Genomic DNA, 20,352 nt, shown 5'->3' on the forward strand with positions numbered 1-20,352 from the left:
TTGTCAAGCAGTGCCATGTCTGCACCCGGGATCTGAACTGGCGAACCCCAGGCTACTGAAGTGGAACGTGCACACTTAACCACTGCACCATCAGGCTGGCCCTGACCTTAGAAATTTCTTTTCCCCTGAGATTCTATAATGTTATAGCTTTACCATGCCTCTCTTTCTCCACACCCAAATGTATGCCAGTTTTCCTTTTTAAGGAGGAAAGGAAGACTCAGATTTTTAATCAGAGTTTAATGCTGAAATAAAGTAAATTAAATCTGGTTTTTATTTTTAAAAATTACCAATTATAGCATACCTTCAGTTTCATCTTGGACACTTTCTTGCAGGTCAAAGAAAATTGTAGGTTTCACCAAGATAATGCCATAACCTTCATTATTGTGTATGACATTATTCACCATGGATATTTTGGAAATGTCATAATGCTCATCTAAGAAGTCCTGTGACATTGAAAACAAACATTTTAAGGAACATTCAACACTGCCTGCTTTAAAAATCCTCTCACTTTTTTCAGGATATTCTAAAAATAAAGTAGAAAGTTAAGCTTATTAATATGTGGTAGCACAGTCTGAGCTCTAAGGGACACAGCATTCCTCTGTCATTTTTGCAGATCTATAGATAGTAAAGTATTCTCATGAGAGAGTTCCAATCACCAACTATTGAAACAACAGAACCCAACGTGGGAATTTAATAAAGTCTAACTCTGTCTTAGGTGAAACCATTCCCTTTGGAACGAGGGCATTTCAGCAGGTGCTCATCTTTATGAGGATCCCTTCCTTGAAGTGAGGGATCCCATTGTCACTCAGGGTGCACTTACTCCCAGGATATATTTCTATACCAGCACCCTACAAGTTACATTTTAAGATATTGACAATCAGTTTTTAAAAGGCAGGACTATACAAGAAGGTTTATTACAACCACTTCTTAGCCTTTAACATAGTGCAAATATAAAGTGTTATACAGAGAGTTTTATTAGGTATTTCTAATCAACATTTCCATTTGCTCCATTTCCAGAAAGATGCCTGTCATTTACCACTTTCACAAACACCACACACACAATACACTGGCTAGGAGTATCAACTTGTGATTACTGCTCCACTCTCTTTCATTCTGGACAATCAGTCTTCTGATCCTGCCTGCCTCCCCCAGAAAAAAAATTTCACTGAAAGATGCACTTATTCAAAATGACTAACCTCTCAGAGATATTCAGTTAGAGAACAATATTTGAGTATAGTAAAATATTGTAATTTGAGGATACAAATAAGACCCTATTTTTTTTTAAAACACCACTTTTAAAATATCCCAACCTAACTTAAAAATCACATCTATGAATTAATTAATGGCCTCTACTACTACACAAATGTTAAAATTAGCAACCAACTCAAGTGTCTCATTTATACAGAGTCACCAGAAAGATCTATGCATGGTCCAATTCTCTCACACCGTCCCTCAGCACCACATGGTACCAACAAGAAAGTAACAGTAACAGGAATAATTTATTTCCTCATACCATGCTAGGTACTTTGGGAAGTAAAAATAATTCACTCAAACCTCTATAGTTATTTAAGAAATCATTTTTGGAATAATTTCATATGCAACATCATATTTGAAGAAGAGTTGTTTCTAAACATTTATGACACATCTACTGCATGTATGTTGTTTTTCTAAGAGTAGTACTGTATCATGAGAAAACATTTATTATTACTTCCCCTTTGGGGATTACTAGAACATATAGGGCTGAATGGCCCACTACACACCAACCCAACTCTCTATAGAGAAGTAAAAAGATCTGCTGGTTGGGCCTTCAGCTAAGAGATTTCATTTTGGGGTTATGTACAAAAAAGGTTTAGGGACAATAACATTAAAAATACATATACAACAAAATAGTTAAAATTAAATATCAAATTATCAGGAATCACGTAAAACTTAAAAAAGGAGAATAACTTAAGCCAGCAGCTACCTAGCAAACCAAAACCAAGAGGTCATAAATGTCATAATTAGTTGACAATGATTTGAAAGCAGCCATGGAAAAAATGCTTTAATGAGCAATTATGAACATACTTAAAACAAATGAAAAATGAATGTCTCAGCAAAGAAACAGAAGATATAAAGAACCAAATGGAAATTTCAGAACTGAGAAAGACAATAACTAAAATAAAAAGCTCCGTGGATGGGCTCAATAGCAGAAAGGAAAGAACCAGTGAACCAGAAGATAGAATAGAAATTGCCCAGTCTGAACAAGAGAGAAATGCCCTGAAAATAGCAGTGAGCAGAGCCTCAGGGGCCTGTGCGACTACAATATAAGATCCAAAATGCGTGTCGTCAGGGTCCCAGAAGGATCTAAATCTGTCTTAAAGTTATAGAGAAATTGAGAGATGTATTATTTTTCTTCCTAATCTCTGTTTTGAAAATGCTAAATAAGAACTTTATAGGGGCCAGCCGGGTGGCGCTGTGGTTAAGTTCACACATTCCACTTTGGCGGCCCAGGGTTCACCAGTTCGGATCCCTGATGCAGACATGGCGCCATTTGATAAGCCACGCTGTGACAGGCGTCCCACATATAAAGTAGAGGAAGATGGGCATGGATTTTAGCTCAGGGCCAGGCTTCCTCAGCAAAAAGAGGAGGATTGGCAGCAGATGTTAGCTCAGGGCTAATCTTCCTAAAAAAAAAAAAAAGAACTTTATAGAATCAAGTCTGGCTGACTTAGTACATATAAGTGTCTGAACTTCTTGGAAGAAAGAGAACAAGAGTATGTATTTATATCTTGGTCCCACATTCTATTTGCTTACTTAGAACTTAACCCTAAACTACTTCCCCAAAGGATAAGAGATTATCATACCTTTGCACCACATAAATCTGAATTCTTCATTAAAAGTTCTGCTGATGTTCGTACTGTGACCCCTGTAGTTTCACACTGCAGTACACAGTTTTCCAACGTCGTCTTGCCATGGTGAATGACTACGATGAAAACATGCAATCAAATGCTTTAAGAAGTAATCTATCTTTTCCAATATTAGACATGGCCTAGAGTTAACATTAGATATAGTCTAAATATTTCTCAATAGCTATCATTTAAAATTTGTTACTGGGATTACAAATTCATAACTTACAAAATAATGACTATTTTGAGTTATTTTCTAAACTCTAAAAGCAGCCTTCTTAAAAAAGAAGGACTTGACCTCAGAAATGCAAAATCAAGTTAAAAAGCACTTTTCATTACAAAAAAGTATCAGAAAGCAACTTTCATGAGTATCTTGAAAGGGAGAGGAAAAGGAGGCCCAATTCAAGAAAGGATCCTAGGAACAAATACCAGCACAGCGTGAGGACGGCGGGTTTGAGTGCAAGGCGAAATCGAATACGAAGAACACAGACAATACCGGAATGTCTTAAAAGAAAAAAAGTGATCACACAGAAACCAAATTTCAAGAATAGGCTGAACTATTTTTCACGTTAGAATAAGCCTCCTAAGTGATCATGCTATGTACATAATCAACCTTTCATATACTCAGGAATGGTGTTTTATTAAATTGTATTTTCCAGAGAAAGTAAGGTTTTCTTTCAAAGCCTAAAACAAATAATACATGAAATATTCAGACACTTACTTAAGATTCCTTCTACAGCATCATGCTGAACAAATTTTATGCTTGAGATTTTAATATCTGTGCCCGTACAATCCACAAAAATGTCTCCTTTGCCCCTCTTTTCTATCACAATATCATCTGGTAGACCATATCCTAAGGCAGAGAGCAAGATTTAAGAGGAGTGAGAGGAAACGTCCAATCACAAAACTGCTACAATAGCAAATGATCTCAAATGATCCAAATGATATTTGAGACCAGTCAACCCAGTGGCATTTAAATAAAACCTAACTGTCTCCCCACATACCTTGTTTAATTTAAACCACGTGTACAATTTTTAATAACAACTCAGTTTGCCCATGTATCAGGAAAACTACGCTATCAACCATCTTAGACCAGATCAGCACTAAATTCACCTACAAAAAACTACTTTAAAAAAATAAATAATCCTAAGTACTCACAATTGGTCAAAGGGCTTTGAAGCATTTAGCCCTTATAAGCCTTTTTTCCAACTGTAAGATTCTATTTTTCTAATATAAATTAGGTTTGAAAAAGCCTAAGCATTTCTCAAGATTTTCTAATTTTAATATTCTCTTAAACAGATTGACTTAAAATAGTTTTAGCTTTTGGAAAAATTGGTCTATCTTGTTAACCAATAAACTACATTGGATCTCTAGAAATCTTAATCAAACTAATAACTCAGGCCAGACCTCTGAATGAGCTTACAAAAAACTGGAATATCAGAAAACTAGAGAATTTGACTGACTTTCATCATAAAACAGAACCACATAGAGCTATAAGAAATAACTCTCATTGTCTAAAATGAGTCTTTGCTTGAGGAAATGAAGCAGTAGCTACATTAAACAGGCAAAGTCACTGAGGTTCCCCATCCTTGAAGAGTGCAGACCACTCTTGGAGGCACTAGAGAATGCAAGGACCCGAGACCCCGTGATGCCACCAGTGATGGACTCCGGATGACTGGATTATGAGTAATTTTTTTTCTGATTCTTTTTATGCATCTGTCTGTACTTTCCACATTTTCTAAAATAACCGTTCTTTTTTTATCATCCAAAAAATAAAAAATACAAAAAGAATTGCCACATTAAGAAAAAAACAGATTATTACATAAACAAGTTATGTATTCTTAGTAGTTTAAAACAAAACCATCACCTAAGTGAATGGATGTCCTAAATAAGAAAGAAAAACCCTACTATAAGTATTGTTAATACCCTACACATAGTAGGAGCTCAACATATTTCTCTTATTTTAAGTGTTACCTACAGGTCAGATAAGCTAGCAGACAAGCCTGATCTTACTCATGAACAAGTACTCCCTACATCACACTAGAGATACCATCTGATTCCCCAGATTCTCAGAAATGCCCTCTACCAGTAAATTTACAGTCATTTTTACACTTAACTATCAGAATTCTATATCGTTAGTTACGACATTTTGGCAATTACAATTTCCTCACCAATCTAGGAAGAACTCTTACCCACCACTCAATCTATAATATTAATGCTATTTTCAATATGCCAAAAAGTAAAGTGTTTTTATTGCAATGATTTATCCTACAAATGTGTTATTTATACACATACATCTATTATATATCAAATATTGGAGAAGAGAAAGAACAAAAATTACACACACAAAACAAAAAAGGGGTGAGGTGATGTACGAGTGAACAGCAGGCAATGAAACCCTGAATGGAACAGCCTTGCTTCCATTAAGAAGTGCTGACGATAAAGATAAACACAGCTTAACCAGTTTGTGAACAGCTGCGCAAGTCCCAAAATGATACATGACTTTTTGCTTTATTCCTAACTTGAAGTTCTTTTGGTAAATGATTGAGCAGGTGCAACTAAATTTGACACGTTATGGAAATATACAGGACCAAGATGAAGGACTGCAAAGTAACCTAAATTTAGGAATCACTCTAAATGTACAGTAAGATTATAACTGCTAAAAAGTTACTTTTTTGTAAAGACTTTATTTTTCCTTTCTCCAAAGTCCCCCAGTACACAGTTGTGTATTTTTAGTTGTGGATCCTTCTAGTTGTGGCATGTGGGATGCCGCCTCAGCAAGGCTTGATGAGCAGTGCCATGTCCGTGCCCAGGACTTGAACTGGGAACACCCTGGGCCACCAAAGCAGAGCGTGCAAACTGCACGAACTTAACCACATAGCCATGGGGTCGGCCCCTAAAAAGTTACTTTTAATAGAATCTTTCAACATGAAAATGCAACGTGTAGAATTTGTGACACTCAGCAAAGTCTTAAAGAATTAAAAGATTTTTGATCCATTTTCAAGTTGGACCTATACCTCTCACAAAAATGTGCTAAATTTAAAACAAAAAAAAATGCACCAATATAGCCACAACATATACAAAATAAGAATAAGCAACAAATAAAAAAATACTAAACTTTAAAAATATATTGCTGAAAATATTCTATGAAAATAGAAATGAGATTTTCTTTCCATAAACCACTTCGAATCTGGAAAGTATGGTTCTTCCTAATGGTCCTCTTTCTCTGTGTTTGCCTTCCCAACACATATAAGGCTGCAAAGAACCACACGTCAAGTTGCTCAAGCACTGAGTCAATCCCCTGGACACTTGAAACACCCCTAATGCTTCCAGGCAACACATCCTCAGTCAAGTGAGCTGCAATCCTATTCCTGGAGCTTCAACAAGGTCAGTGACGGACCGTTTTCTTCAGCAGATCATGCATGAGAGTTTGGTTGTATGATCTTCATATTCACCTTCCAACTCAATGGAGTCAGCAATGGAGAATGTCCCATGTACCACGTAATGGCCAGGACAAACAATAACAGTGTCACCTTCATAGCAGGCATTTATAGCAGACAATGGATCACCATGGAACTGGAAAACAACAACATATTGCAAATGTGCACCCCCAAAAGCAACCTGAGTATTCCTGCATGCGCCTCTTGTTTCCTTTGAAAAGGAAGCCAAAACTGCCTAGTAACTATTTCCTTTGCTACTGCACTGAGCCCAATGCAGGCTGGTAAGTGACTGGTGCTGATGGAAGGCAGCACTCGCACTACTTCCCACTGCCCAGAAAGCAGCTCTGGGAAGCTCCTGTCAACATACTCTGCACAATTCAGGAAAACCTGGGGTGGATGCGAAGGGGAAAAAAACCACCTGCAGCAAGAAATTTTACCTGAATCTCTATTGCTTCCTTACTAGGCTCCTGACAAAGCCTGTCCCTGAGCAGGGACCACAGCAGACCAGTCATCATGGTGCAGGCAACCACATGGGTGACCTTCTGACCATTTGGACGGACGCCCTTTGCTTGGACATTACAATTCTTCTGATAACAAAACACATATCTTAAAGAAACCAAACAGACCTATCAGTTCTCAGTAAGAGAGCTGGTTAGAAAAGATGCCAACCAGCTAAGAAGGACAAATACGTACCTCAACAAAGGATTCTCAATGAGTTTTAGCTTTTGTTTCAACTGTTCGATCTCTGAATACAATTTTAACCCTTCCACCATGGGGATGTTTTCCTGCTCAGAATCAGAGCTACAGTTTGACAAACTGCTTCTCAGATTTAAAAATTTCCTGTAACTCGCTTCACATTGAGACAAGAGATTGCGGTAGTCAACAATAAGTCCCGAAGGAACTCGGTTTTCAAGGATGTCATAATGCCTGCAAGTTTAAAAGTAAATTGAAATCTACTGCCTTTCAGACACATTTTCTTATCACTAAGACAGTCCATTTACTCCTCAAAGGCTCAGTAAGAAAACTGTTTTATAGTGTATAACTCAGGTATGTTAAGTCTTTCTGAACAGCACTCTGAGTGGAAGCTGTTGAAAGTTCTAAGCACCGCTTCACTAAGGTCACTAATTGTTCTTCTTTTGAGAAGTTGCTATTTTTTTCTTAGGTGTAAGCGTTTGTGCTTTAGAAACACTGAAATTTCATGTTGCACAATTTGTATTATTCGTATTTATATCATTATTTAATAAATTATTTTCTCATATAGTAGATTCAAAATCATAAGTGGATGGCAGAAGGCAATCTAGGGTGGAGGTGGAGAAGGAAGTATCCCAAATAGTTTCTTAACAATGTTTAAGATTATCATATTTATAAGATCAAAAATTAAAAATGATTCAAATCATCTAGTCCTTCCTCACATTTAAGGCACTATGGCACAAAATTATGCTGAATATTCCCTCAGGAAGATTTTGGAGTATTTCAAAAGCATAATAAGCCTTTGAGATTCTGGGAGAAAAAAATAAAACTTTCATTACTAGAGAGTGATTAAAACAAAATAAATTTGTACTGGACAACCTTATTGGCACTTAAAATTTATTATTAATTTATATAACTCATCAAATGTATAGGCAGAAAAAAAGTACTTCTAGATGCCATAAAATAATTTATGAATGTACAATCAAGTTAATGGATGTGAAATTAATGGATTTGAAAATAAACTGCAATATTATTGTCATTATCTGTAGTTGTAAAATAATTCCTTTATTTTTCATTGAAAGTATATTGATTAGCTATGCCGGAGGCCAGAGCCTCTCAACCTTGGCTGCATATTAGACTCACTGGGGAGCTTTTAAACATACAGATGCTCAGGTCCCCATCCAGACAGATTAAATTGGTCTCTAGAAGTAGAAAGGTATTTTTGAAAGTTCCTTGGGGATTCTATTTATGTATTTATTTTTAAAGATTGGCACCTGAGCTAACAACTGCTGTCAATCTTCTTTTTTCTTCTTCTTCTTTTTCTCCCCAAACACCCCCAGGACATAGTTGTATATTCTAGTTGTGGGTGCCTCTGGTTGTGCTATGTGGGACACCACCTCAGCATGGTCTGATGAGCAGTGTCATGTCCATGCCCAGGATCTGAAGTGGTGAAACCCTGGGTCGCTGAAGCACGGGGCACAAACTTAACCACCCGGCCACAGGGCCAGTCCCTGGACCCTTGGGGAGTCTAATGTGCAGCCAAGGTTGAGAACTACTGCCTTAGATGATGTTTTTTTCACTCACTCATGCTCTAAATAAGATGGGGGAACAAAACAGAACCACATCCTAAGCATACTTACATCAAATTATAGTGAACATTCAAACAGTATTTAAAATGAATAAATAATAAATTTATGTTTGCTTTTCAAGTAAATGAATTAGGTAAAGCTTATAAAGCAAGGATTTCATCTACTTTGGTTAATCCACACTCACTTAAAGATATTCTAGAAATCCACTTCCCAAACAAGAGGATCAAACCTCTGACTGCTTGATCAGGTCTATTAAGTTACAGAGATGAAGACTCATATTTTAAAATAAGTTTCTTAGCATTTCAATATCTGTGCCAATCAGCTTCTTTCTTGTCATTATAGTGATACTTTGTAGTGTGGAAGCAGTGAACCAACATCTGTGTCTCAGATACATGAGCTTTGAAGCAGGGTGTTTCAAATTACAAAGAAAAATATTTACCACACTGTGCAAAATCCGGACAATATGGTCCGATTCCCTTTATTTTATTTTATTACTTTTTTATAAATTCTTTTTTTTTTTTAAGATTTTATTCTAATTTTTTTTTCCTTTTTCTCCCCAAAGCCCCCCAGTACATAGTTGTGTATTCTTCATTGTGGGTCCTTCTAGTTGTGGCATGTGGGAAGCTGCCTCAGTGTGGTTTGATGAGCAGTGCCATGTCCGTGCCCAGGATTCGAACCAACGAAACACTGGGCTGCCTAGCAGCGGAGCACGCGATCTTAACCACCAGGCCACGGGGCCAGCCCCGGCCCGATTCCCTTTAAATCTTGCCTGTTGACAGCTCTACTCCTGTCTTAGCCCAGGGACTTTTATAAAGAATCTGCCTACGTTTGATAACATTCTAGTTTCTCTATCACATGTCAAAGTTTCTTCTCAATAACTAAAAGCAATTCCTCCCATATGCTTTCCCATCTGCCAGTGATGTACAAGGTATGTGCATAAATCATTTCTTGCTGCTCAAACATGTAAGGCTGTCAAATCGGAATAGAGTTTTTTCCAAGTAAAGGTCAAATTTGCCAGATACTTGATATTCACCCACCATCACATCTCACTTCAATCAAAATCAATCACTGCTCTTTAAGAGCAAGTGTATCAAAATTGGAAAATATGCAAATTTGTTGAAATGATGGCATTTTATTGAATACACTATGGGAAAATAGGAAATGCACAATGGAAAAATTGGAAAAGCTAAATAGAAATCACAACCAATTTATGAAGAGCTGAAATCAGACACGCACAGTTCTAAACCAGGTAGAACCATTAACCAGACTTTTCACATATTTTTTACTTTACTATTTAAACCAAGAGAAACTTACTAAGTCAAACTGGATTCCAAAATGTAGAGGGTTACAGTCTTATCTCATGTAACCAAACCATCTTTCATACAGGGAAAAAAATTACCTTCTACAATTTTTTTAGAATGCAACTTCTAATTGTATTTTTATTGCTGCACTGTCTGTTAAAAGACTGCTCATGAATATAAGAAAAATTACCCGGGCTTCGAGCCCCATCTAGTGGAGGCTGAATGCCACATTGAACAAAGTCAGTGAAGAACAACCATTTGGGTTGCATGGTTGATGCTTGGCATTTTTGTATGGAAGGGTTTTTCCCTACCAAGATACAATAAATTAGAAGAAGAATGTGTTTAGGTATTTTGAAAATTTTTATTCACCACTAATATTAACTATTTAGTATGTTCTCTATTTGTCAAATAAGATGTAAGGACAAGAACTTGACAAGACATCCTGAGATAAATCTGTTCACTTAGCCTAGTGTGTTTTAGTGTAGGAACTTACAGTAAAGCCATATATCTTTAAAAGTACTCTTTAAAAAAAGTCTTCTATAATCAATTTAATTTCCCTGTTTTTCAAACGACTGTCTTTGAATTTAACACATTAGTTCGATTGAGTTTTATTCAGATTTACAAAAGTTGTATGTTGTTGAATTCTGTTTCTTTTTTCTAAAGATTGGCACCTGAGCTAACAACTGTTGCCAATCTTCTTTTTTTTTTCCTGCTTTTTTTCCCCAAATCCCCCCAGTACATAGGTATATATTTTAGTTGTGGGTCCTTCTAGTTGTGGCATGTGGGATGCCACCTCAGCGTGGCCTGACGAGTGGTGCCATGTCCACACCCAGGATCCGAACCAGCAAAACCCTGGGCCACAGAAGCAAAGCATGTGAACTTAACCACTCAGCCACAGGGCCAGCCCCATGAATTCTCTGCTTTTAGACTCAGTTTCTAAACACTAAAAGTAGGTTTCTCTGCACTTGTACAAATTCCATATAGTAACTCGTCGATGGGTTGTACTATCTGTACGTCAGTCTGTTTCAGTCTGGCCCCTGACGTATGTACACACACAGGTAAAGTTAAACCATGGGTAGCTATTTTTCCAACATGTGCAAGGTTACTAAGGAATACTTACAATCTCAATCGAGGTTCAACACATCTGACAAAATAATCGTACTCATCCTCCTCTTCTTCATCCCAACTCCTCCAAATGTTTTGGTAAAAAAACCTGAAAAGGAAAGTAGCATCATTCAAATTCAATCACTGGCTCAAAATGTTAGGGTTTTGGAGGAGTGAGAGCTAACAAGTAAATCCAAACAATTCTACCATCCACGGTGGAGAATGCTGCAGATTTGCTAGACATGCTTGATAATCATGAGTCCTTCTTCAGATGGGAAACTTCTTTAGAAGTTTCTCTACAACCCTGGTTCTGGTAGGACTGTCTTTTTATAAGAACTATTTATTGACCATCTGTAACCAGGTGGATGGTAGTGCCATTTGTTGAGACAGAAAAAACTAGGAGAGAAACAGGTTTGGGGTTGACAATAAAGAGTTCTGTTTTTGCCATGTTCCAGTTGAGATGCCTGTGTGACCTCCAAGTGGATGATGTCTGAGTGCAGAAGAACACATAGCCCAGAGCTCAAGGGAAGGGCCAGGGCAGGAGACACAAATCTGGGAGTTGCCAGCATGTCAATGGCATTAAAGCAAGAGATGAGATCATCTAGGGACATAATATAAAGCAGTAGTTCTCCACCCTGGCTGGACATTAGAGGCCCTGGGAAGCTGTTAAAATGGATTCCCAACCCTATCCCAGACAAATAAATCAGATTCTCTTGAGGCTGGCGGGGTGAGGGGGCGGCGCACAGCGGCCATGCGTGTGCAGGATCCATATTTTTTTTTAAAGTGCCCAAGTGATTTCACAAATTTTGTATTATGGAAAATTTCAAACATATACAAGAGCAACTAGAATCATGAATATCATGGACCCATCACTCAGCTTCAATAGTTATCAACTCACGGGCAATCTTATTTCCTCTCTACCCCATACCCCTTACTTCTCTGCTCCCCTCCCCTCACCATCCTGACATGGATTATTTTAAAGCAAATCTCAGACATCTCATTTCATTCATAAATTTTTAGTATGGACCTCTAAAATAAATCTTTATACCAAAAAAAAATGTTTTTAATTCCTTAATATCCAAATATCCAGTCAGTGTTCAGTTTTCCCTACTTGACTCTTGTTGCTGTTTTACACTTGGCTTGTTCAAATGAGGATCCAAACAATGGTCAGCCACTGCCTTTAATTAAATCACTTTCTTCTATAGATGACCCCTCCCTCTTTTTCTTCTTGCAATTTATTTAATAGTTTCCCACACTCTGAATTTTGTTGATTGCATCTCTATAGGGTCCTTTAACATGTTCTTCTGTTCCCTTTCTTTCCAGTAAACTGATAGTAAGATCTAGAGACTTGATCAGCTTTAGGAGAGCCTTTTTGGCAAGAATACTTCAAGGGAAGTATAATGTAATTCCATCAGGAAGCACATCATACCCGGTCATCTCTTTTGATAATGAGGTTAAGAACAATCAATGGATTAAATCAATGATCAATGGGGCTGTCAGCCTGATCCATCTACTATAAAGGTCCCTATCAGTTTTTTGCCAGTGGTTGTAGCCATTGATGATCATTGCCTTGAACCTTTATTTCATTACTGGTTGCAAAATACTGATATTCTGATCCTATCATTCTTTCTTCATGTATTAGTTGGACTACTCCTATAAAGAAAATTCCAAGGTTATTCTAACATGCTTGCAATGCTGATTAGAAAGAGAAAAGAACAGACAGCCTAAAACTGATCCTTGGGTAACTCCAAACATTCTAAAGTTTGAGCATGAGAGGAAAAGCCAGCCAAAATGACTAAGAAAGCAAGCCAATAACACACTATCAGAATGTTGGTGTCCCAGAAGCTGGGAGGAGAGTGTGTTAAGAAGATGGGAATGATTAGATAACTAGAATGTGACCAAGAGGTCAAGCAAGATGAGATCAGAGAAGTGACAACTGGATACAAGAACATGGAGGACTTTGGTGACCTTCAGCACAGTTTCAGGGGTGCTGCAGGGAAAGAAACATTACTGGAATGACAGGAAATTCAGACTGTGACTATAAGTCTGTCAAGAAGTTCTGCTGTGAAAAGGAAGGAACAGTGAAAATGAAGCCATCTCTTAATTCTTGTAGGTTGAACTGCAGATCTCTTTACTTTCTAGAATCCATCTTTAACAAAACAAAACAAAACAAGAACCTGAGCATGCCTTTGCCAGATAAAGAAACTCTGCTGGCTCCTTCTTGCCCTCAGAATAAAGTCCAAATTCCTGAGCCTGCTGATAGTCCATGGATTCAGTCTGGCCCTAGAGCCTCTCTTGCCTCAGAACCCCCGCATGCAAACTCCTAATTTCACAAGCTCTTTCAAACCTCCATGTGGCATGCTGGTCAGACTGCCAGAAGTGCCTTCCACCTTCTCCACCCGGGAAGCTGATATTTACATTTCATGACCCAGCCCTGCTATCATCCTCAGCAGTACCATGTTGGGCATTCACAGATCATTCACATCTGCACCTCCTCCTGTGTTTATTCTCTCAAGACACAAACTTGGGAGTCAACCTTGACTTCTCCATATCCACTCATATCTCCTCATCCCTGATATCCACTCCACCACCAAGCCCTAGCCATCCCACTTTCTTAGTGAGCCTGACTCTGTCCTCTCCGTGTCCCTCCTTGAGTCCACTCGCTTGCCTCTTAACTGGTCTCCCTACTCCATCTCCCTCCACTTGTTTTCCACATGGCAGCCAGAAGGAACCTTTGAAAACACAAAGCGGATCATATTCACCCTTGAATGAAAACCCTTCAATGGTTTCCCACTGCTCTTACTGACAAAAACGATTAATTGGCTAGCAGCCCTGCATCTTCTGATCCCTGACAAGCTCTCCACACCAGTTCCCTGAGTCTCTCTCATTACCGCCTGTGTTCCAGCCATGCTGGCCTCTCAGCTCCTTGAGCGCACTGAGCTCCTGAACCATCTGTTCCCTCCCCCACCCCTGTCAGAAGCCCTTTGACCTGCCAAGTTCAGACTCAAGTTCAAATGTCATCTGCTCAAGTTCAAATGTCATCTGCTCAGGCAATAACCACGTAACAGCAACCTGATCCAGTCTTAGAACACTGTAATTCTTCAGAGCACTCACTGCAGTTTCCAATCACGTATATATCTTTGTGCAATTATTTCATCCAGGGTCGTCTCCCACCTGTAGCCTTACAGCTCCCTGGTGATGGTGACCATGTCTGTTCCATGCACCAGTCAAATTTTACCCTCAACTCAGAACCAGCACTCAAGTATTTATTGAATAAATGAACAAATGAAAAACCTCATAATTTGACCTTTCCTGTGCACTGACCTCAAAATGAAGAATATATTTAGCCACGCTCTCCTTCAAATAACACCACTACTAATTCCAGATGCTTGTCTTTCTACAACTTCTATACACATAAGACATTAGCTCTCTGATTCCTGATTCCCTAAACTCATCAATTACTCCTTTACCTTCAAATGCTTCAATTGACAAATTATTATCAGTGAGAGAAACATAAGGGAGTTATTTCAGTCTGGACAGAAGTCAGTTCTTTAGATTTGTATTGCTTGGCCTATTATTGAACATCTAGGGTTAAATGTTCTGACATACAATTAAAAATTTTCAATGAGATGTCTTGGAAGCAGGACCCAAGACACTATGCTTCTTTGTAGAGCATTCAAATTAAGCTCAGCAAAACTAGGTTAACTCACTAATGGTATAGAAACAGGAAAGTACTTTTTAAACTAGAAAACACCAAGGAATATTATTAACATGATCATTATATTATTCAGTCTTCCAGTTCCTTGAGGAACATAAGTCCATTTTTAAATAGCCAAAAGTAAGCCTTTCTTAGTGAGTAGATTTATATACAGAAGATCCAAAAGAACTATCTATATCAGCAACTATATGACAGAAGATTTATCTGAAAAACTGAAAAAAGTACCTATTAATTCAGGTATGGGCTTTCTTTCTCACTGAAAGGAGAAGGGGTGCACTTATGCAAGTGGAAATCAGTTATGTCAAAAAAGGATGAAAGGCAGGAGCACATCCCCTAAGGATCCTGGAAGGGGCCTGAGAAAAGGCCTTCTTAGGCCAGACGCATCCTTGAAAACAATGTGTGCAGGCCTTATCAGCGCACAGGTCATGGTCCACCACCTTCTTCACTCCTTCCCTTTCCTCTCATATGCAAGTACATCAGCCATAAGCCTTAGCATCCAGAACTTTTAAGATAGTTTCTAAATATATGTAAACCAAATTAAGAATCCTCTATCCTTTGTTAACATTTGGGGACAATGAGTGAAAGCTATACAGGAACTCTTTGTAATATTTTTTTCAACTTTTCTGTAACTCTGAAATTATCTCAAAAGGAAAACTTCAACCATCTTTAAATGTTTTTTAATTTAGAAACGACTCTCCTGTCTTTGAATATTTTAAAATACTGCAATGACCACATTTACAGTTTGAATTTCAAATCTAGGTATAATACAGACCAGAATTACTGCATTTCGTCCAAAGTTTCTGGCCTCAGGTTATTTTTATCAACTCTCTTCCTACCTGACATGCTCAATTGCAAGTGCTGTCTGGTCAAATACTCCAGAATCATCAAAAACCACCCACAGCTCCTGCAGGGGCAGCCGCTGCTCCTTCAGCTCGAGGAGCTCTTGCATACACTCCAAGGTAAAAGTGCTCACTGGAGAGTCACAGAGGTACGGGTCAGCGAGGCTCACCACCGCCTTCAAGGCCACATAGTCCACATCTATGACCTGAAATTTAAAATAGTGCGACTTAACACACAGAAATCAAAATTAAGACACACAGAGGAAACACTGAAAAATCGCTCAGAATCCAAGTTCTACTTCAAAATAATAAGAACTTACCACCTTTCACAGGTCAGGTTTCTGGTGTTGTCTGTGAAGTTTTTCAGGGAGGCAGAGCAAGAGGGTTGTTTTCTATTTCAGTGGAAATCACCCACGTTCTCCTTCACAGGATCAGCTATGATTCTAACTACAGCTAGCAACTTACAATAGTCAAATATCTCACAGTCTTTTTTTCCCAAAACAATTGCACAAAGCTGCATTAAAGTAAAGAGCTCCCTATACTCCCTCTCAAACGAGTTGAAGCCTCCCTCTATTTCCACAACATGTCCGTCAATGGCTCCTCAATAAACAGGGATGAGAGATTCTCAACAACGCCTAAGGTTTACTTCACTAAAGCTTCTAGGCTCCTCCTCACTAATTTCAGTGACTGTACCTAAGGAAAAGATTAGAAAATGCTAATCACATTTGGTTTGGGCTGTATGTAATTATGTTTCATAAAGCTTCAAAATCATAAGATGTGATTCAGCCAGTGGCATGTCTATTTTTGTGTAATATGATGTTTTTAATTGACAAAACTACTAAATAAACAGTGGTGAGGGTAGCACTCAGACTGGCAAAGTAGTTTCCATAGGTGGTTTCAGGGAGGGCATCTGACACTATAATTAGCAGCAATCTTTCTCTCCCCCCACCTCTTACATTTTCTCCTTCCTTCGACTTCTTTGCCCCTGTTCAGCCACCAGAATTACTTGACCCAACAGATGACCAAAGGGTACTCATGGGGCTACGACTCACAAACACCAACGCACATGAGCCCCAGAGGACAGCAACACCTTACTGGCTTTGTGACAATCTCTCTATGCCTCAGTTTCCTCACCCATAAAGGGAAGGTATAATAGTATGCCTACTTCAAATAAATTAAGAGAATTAAATAATTTGTTAATCACTTACAACAGTACCCATCACATAGTATACATAAACGTTTGTTAAAGAAGTAATAACTTCACCTGACACCCATTAGGATGGCTACTATCAAAAAAACAAGAAAAACTATCAAGAAAACAAGTGTTGGCAAGGAGGCAGAGAAACAGGAACCCTTGTGCACTGCTGACAGGCAAGTAAGATGGTACAACTGCTGTGGAAAACAATATGGTGGTTCCTCAAAAACTTAAAAATAAAATTACCATATGACCCAGCAATTCCACTTCTGGGTACATACTCCAAAGAACTGAAAGCTGCATCTCCAAGAGATACTTGTACACCCATGTTCATTGCAGCATTGTTCACAACAGCTAAAACATGAAGCAACACAAGTGTCCATCGATGGATGAATGGATAAGCAACAAGTGGTATATCCGTACATCAGAATATCATTCAACCTTAAAAAGGAAGGAAATTCCGCAATATGCTACAACATGGATGAACCTCAAAGATATGCTAAGATAAATAAGCCAGTCACAGAAAGACAAATACTGCATGATTTCACTCATATGAGGTACTTAGAGTAGTCAGAATCATAAAGACAGGAAGTATGACGGTGGTTGCCGGGGCCTGGGGGGGGGGAAGGCGAGCTGTCCTGCACCGGGTGTAGAGCTTCAGTCTACAAGATGAAAAGAGTTACGGGATTGAATTGTGATGATGGCTATACAACAACGTTAATGTATTTAATACCACTGAACTGTACACTTAAAAATGATTAAGAGGGTAAATTTTATGTTATGTGTATTTTAACACAATAAAAAAAGAAGAAAAGAAAGAATACCTTACTTCAGCACCATTCTTTACAGCCACTTTGAAAGTATCCCTTTTTCAAACATTATTTCACTTCATCTTCAGCACTCCGTAGGACCATTGGCTCTGTTTTCCAGATAGGAAAACTGAAGCCAAGTGACTTCTGCCAGGTCACAAGAGGGGTTGGTAGTGTAATTAAGTCACAATCATGTTTTCTCTCTGTCAAGACTCTTTCCGCTACACAACGCAACTGGAAATGTTAAACTAAAAACCTGAACCAGCTTAAAATATCAAGGAAAATAAATAAATAGTGGGATCTCAGTAAATAGGCAGAAAGGACTGAGAACTAGATCTGGGTTCTATTTTTAGAGTCTGTCCAAAGTTGGCTCCCCCAGCTTCCAACCTGTCACCCCTCCGTGCTCAGCGCAGTTATCTAGGCCAAGGGTTCCGGTTTCTTCTCTTTCGAGAAAGCGGAGTGTGGTTCAGGATCTCCTTCGAGACGCGGAGGAAAAAGACGGGCCCCCTCTCCACCAATCACGGCGCCCGAGCCTTCGGGAGCGCCCCGACAGCGGGCTGGGAGCTCCTGGCCCGGTCCCAGCCCCTCGGGCTCCAGGAAGCGGAGGCCAGACCGGGAGGGGAGAGGCGGGAGTTGCCCGGTGCCTCCCGACGCTGACGTCACGAGAGCGGCTGGGGCCTCGCACGGCCACCCCATCCCCTGGCCGGCGGGTCCGAAGGCCTCAGACAGGAGCCAGCGGAGGGACCCAGCGCCGCAGGCCGCGCGGACTCGGGCCGCCGCAGGAGGAGCTCCGCGGCTGGCAGGGCGGGTGCTCACCTTTCTCGAGGGGCGCCGGCTCCTCCTCGGCCGCCCGGCCTCTGCGCTCCGGGCCCGGTGCCATCGCCTCCGACCACAGCCAGCCATCTGCCAGCTCCCCGCCAGCCATTTCAAATTTCCGCGGACGGCGCCTCGCCCCGCGACGGGATGACGCAGGCGCCTCTGGTTGGAGACTGCGCCGAGGTTCTCGGACCAATGAGAGGAAGACTTGAGCTGCCCGTCTCCACACGACCCCACCCCCTGCAGCCTCCGCCAACGCGGCGCCGGGCCTGGCATCGCCTACCAGCTGGCGGTCCGCCGCTCTCCTCCACGCTCTTGGTCTTGGGTTTGCTGGAGGCCGGTGGACACAGTTGAACTGGGCCATAATTTTAGATGATTTCCGAAAAACGGACAAACCACGCCTGGAAATGGCATTGTTAACCTAAAAGTGGCCAAAGTGAAAGGCAGTGGAGTATTTATTTTGGGGTTGACAAATAAAAATGGCAAGTAATAGGATATATTGGAATATATGAGGAAGCCATTTGGTCTAAACCTAATTCGGCCTGACCTTGTCTTTCCAAAAGGGCCTGACCGAGGCTATTGAGCATGCATTGTATATCTGCTTTAGAGATTCCCTATGGCAAGAGCAAAGGCCCTTGAGATAAAGGTGCAACTTCCCTCCCCCTCCCAACGTTGACGTCTCCTTAAGGATTAAGTATCTTTCCTTAGGCTAGAAGCTGATTGCTGTGCACACCTGTGACCGCCCAGCTGGAGACAATAGACTTGCCTCCTGCTACGCCCACCAAGATAGCAGACCCACTACCTGCTGTGTCCATCAAGTGCTGTGCTGACAGGGCAATCTTGTGACTATTGTGGGAGGGACATTTCAATCATATGTGAAACACCCTCTTTGAGGGTATGTAACCAACCTTATACCCCCACTTCTTTGGAGTGCTCTGCTCCTTTGTGCAAAGACTCTCCCGGGTTATAATCCTAAAATTTAAGCTCAGATAAACTCGCCCAAATTTTCATTTATAGATTGGTTATGGATTATTTTTGTCAACAGGGTCAAAGAATTGCAATTCCAGGAGCACAGATTCAGGTAGAAACCCAAATATTGTCCTGATTACAGCAGAAGGGTTTAGGGTTTTTATGGGGAAAAGGGAGGAAAGGATAAGCTGTATTAAAGAAGAGTTCATTGGTGCTGGGTAAGGTCAGGCTAGGTTTATAGTTCATAGATTGGCCTGAGGTTCCATCTTCAGACAAAAGGCCAGACTTGTACTTCATTGACTGGCTAGTGATGGGTCCCCGGCAAAGTCAAGTTTCATCAGCCCTTACAAACAAGATACCCTTACCCTTACTGACTTCTTTGGAATGTTGGTGGTTTGGTCCAGTTTGGAAGACAAAGAAAACAAGATGTACAAGGCAATTCCTCTGAAATGGCTGCTCTGGCTGTATTTTAACCTATGTCAATGTTTATTCATTACTTGCTCAGATTATATCAAAAGTTCCTAGGGGCCAGCCCTGTGGCTAAGTGGTTAAGTTTGTGTGCTCCACTTCAGTGGCCCAGAGTTTTGCCATTCGGATCCTGGGCGCAGACACGGCACCACTCATCAGGCCATGCTGAGGTGGCATCCCACATAGTAGAGGTAGAAGGACCCACAACTAGAATATACAACTATACTCTGTATTCAACTATATTATACATTCTGGGGCTTTGGGGAAAAGAAGAAAAAAAAACTTGATAAAAATAATCCATAACCAATCTATAAATGAAAATTTGGGTGAGTTTATTCTGAGCCAAAATGTGAGGACCATGGCCCAGGGCCTTCCTTACCAAAGGAAGGAAGGGCACCAAAGTAGTGAGGTGTACAGAGTGGTGATATACCCCCAAAGAGGATGTTTCACATATGATTGAGATGTCCTTTTTACAACAGTCACGAGACTGCTCTCTTGGCACAGTGATTGATGGACACAGCAGGTAGCA

General features: G+C 40.0%; 1 protein-coding gene across 1 annotated transcript; it reads right to left on the reverse strand.

Annotated features, from left to right (window-relative positions):
- Window positions 1-301: 301 nt before the first annotated feature.
- LOC100067177 (SHC SH2 domain-binding protein 1) lies at window positions 302-18,662 on the reverse strand. Its single transcript, XM_070232577.1, has 6 exons — window positions 18,387-18,662; window positions 15,564-15,772; window positions 11,026-11,118; window positions 3,607-3,738; window positions 2,844-2,962; window positions 302-443 (listed from the first exon to the last, which is right to left on the reverse strand). The coding sequence occupies exons 1-4, from the start codon at window positions 18,660-18,662 to the stop codon at window positions 3,720-3,722; spliced, it is 597 nt and encodes a 198-aa protein (XP_070088678.1). The 3' UTR covers window positions 302-443; window positions 2,844-2,962; window positions 3,607-3,719.
- Between the last annotated feature and the right edge of the window lie 1,690 nt (window positions 18,663-20,352).

Source organism: Equus caballus, chromosome 13 (genome assembly GCF_041296265.1).
Source record: "Equus caballus isolate H_3958 breed thoroughbred chromosome 13, TB-T2T, whole genome shotgun sequence".
Classification (NCBI taxonomy): domain Eukaryota; kingdom Metazoa; phylum Chordata; class Mammalia; order Perissodactyla; family Equidae; genus Equus; species Equus caballus.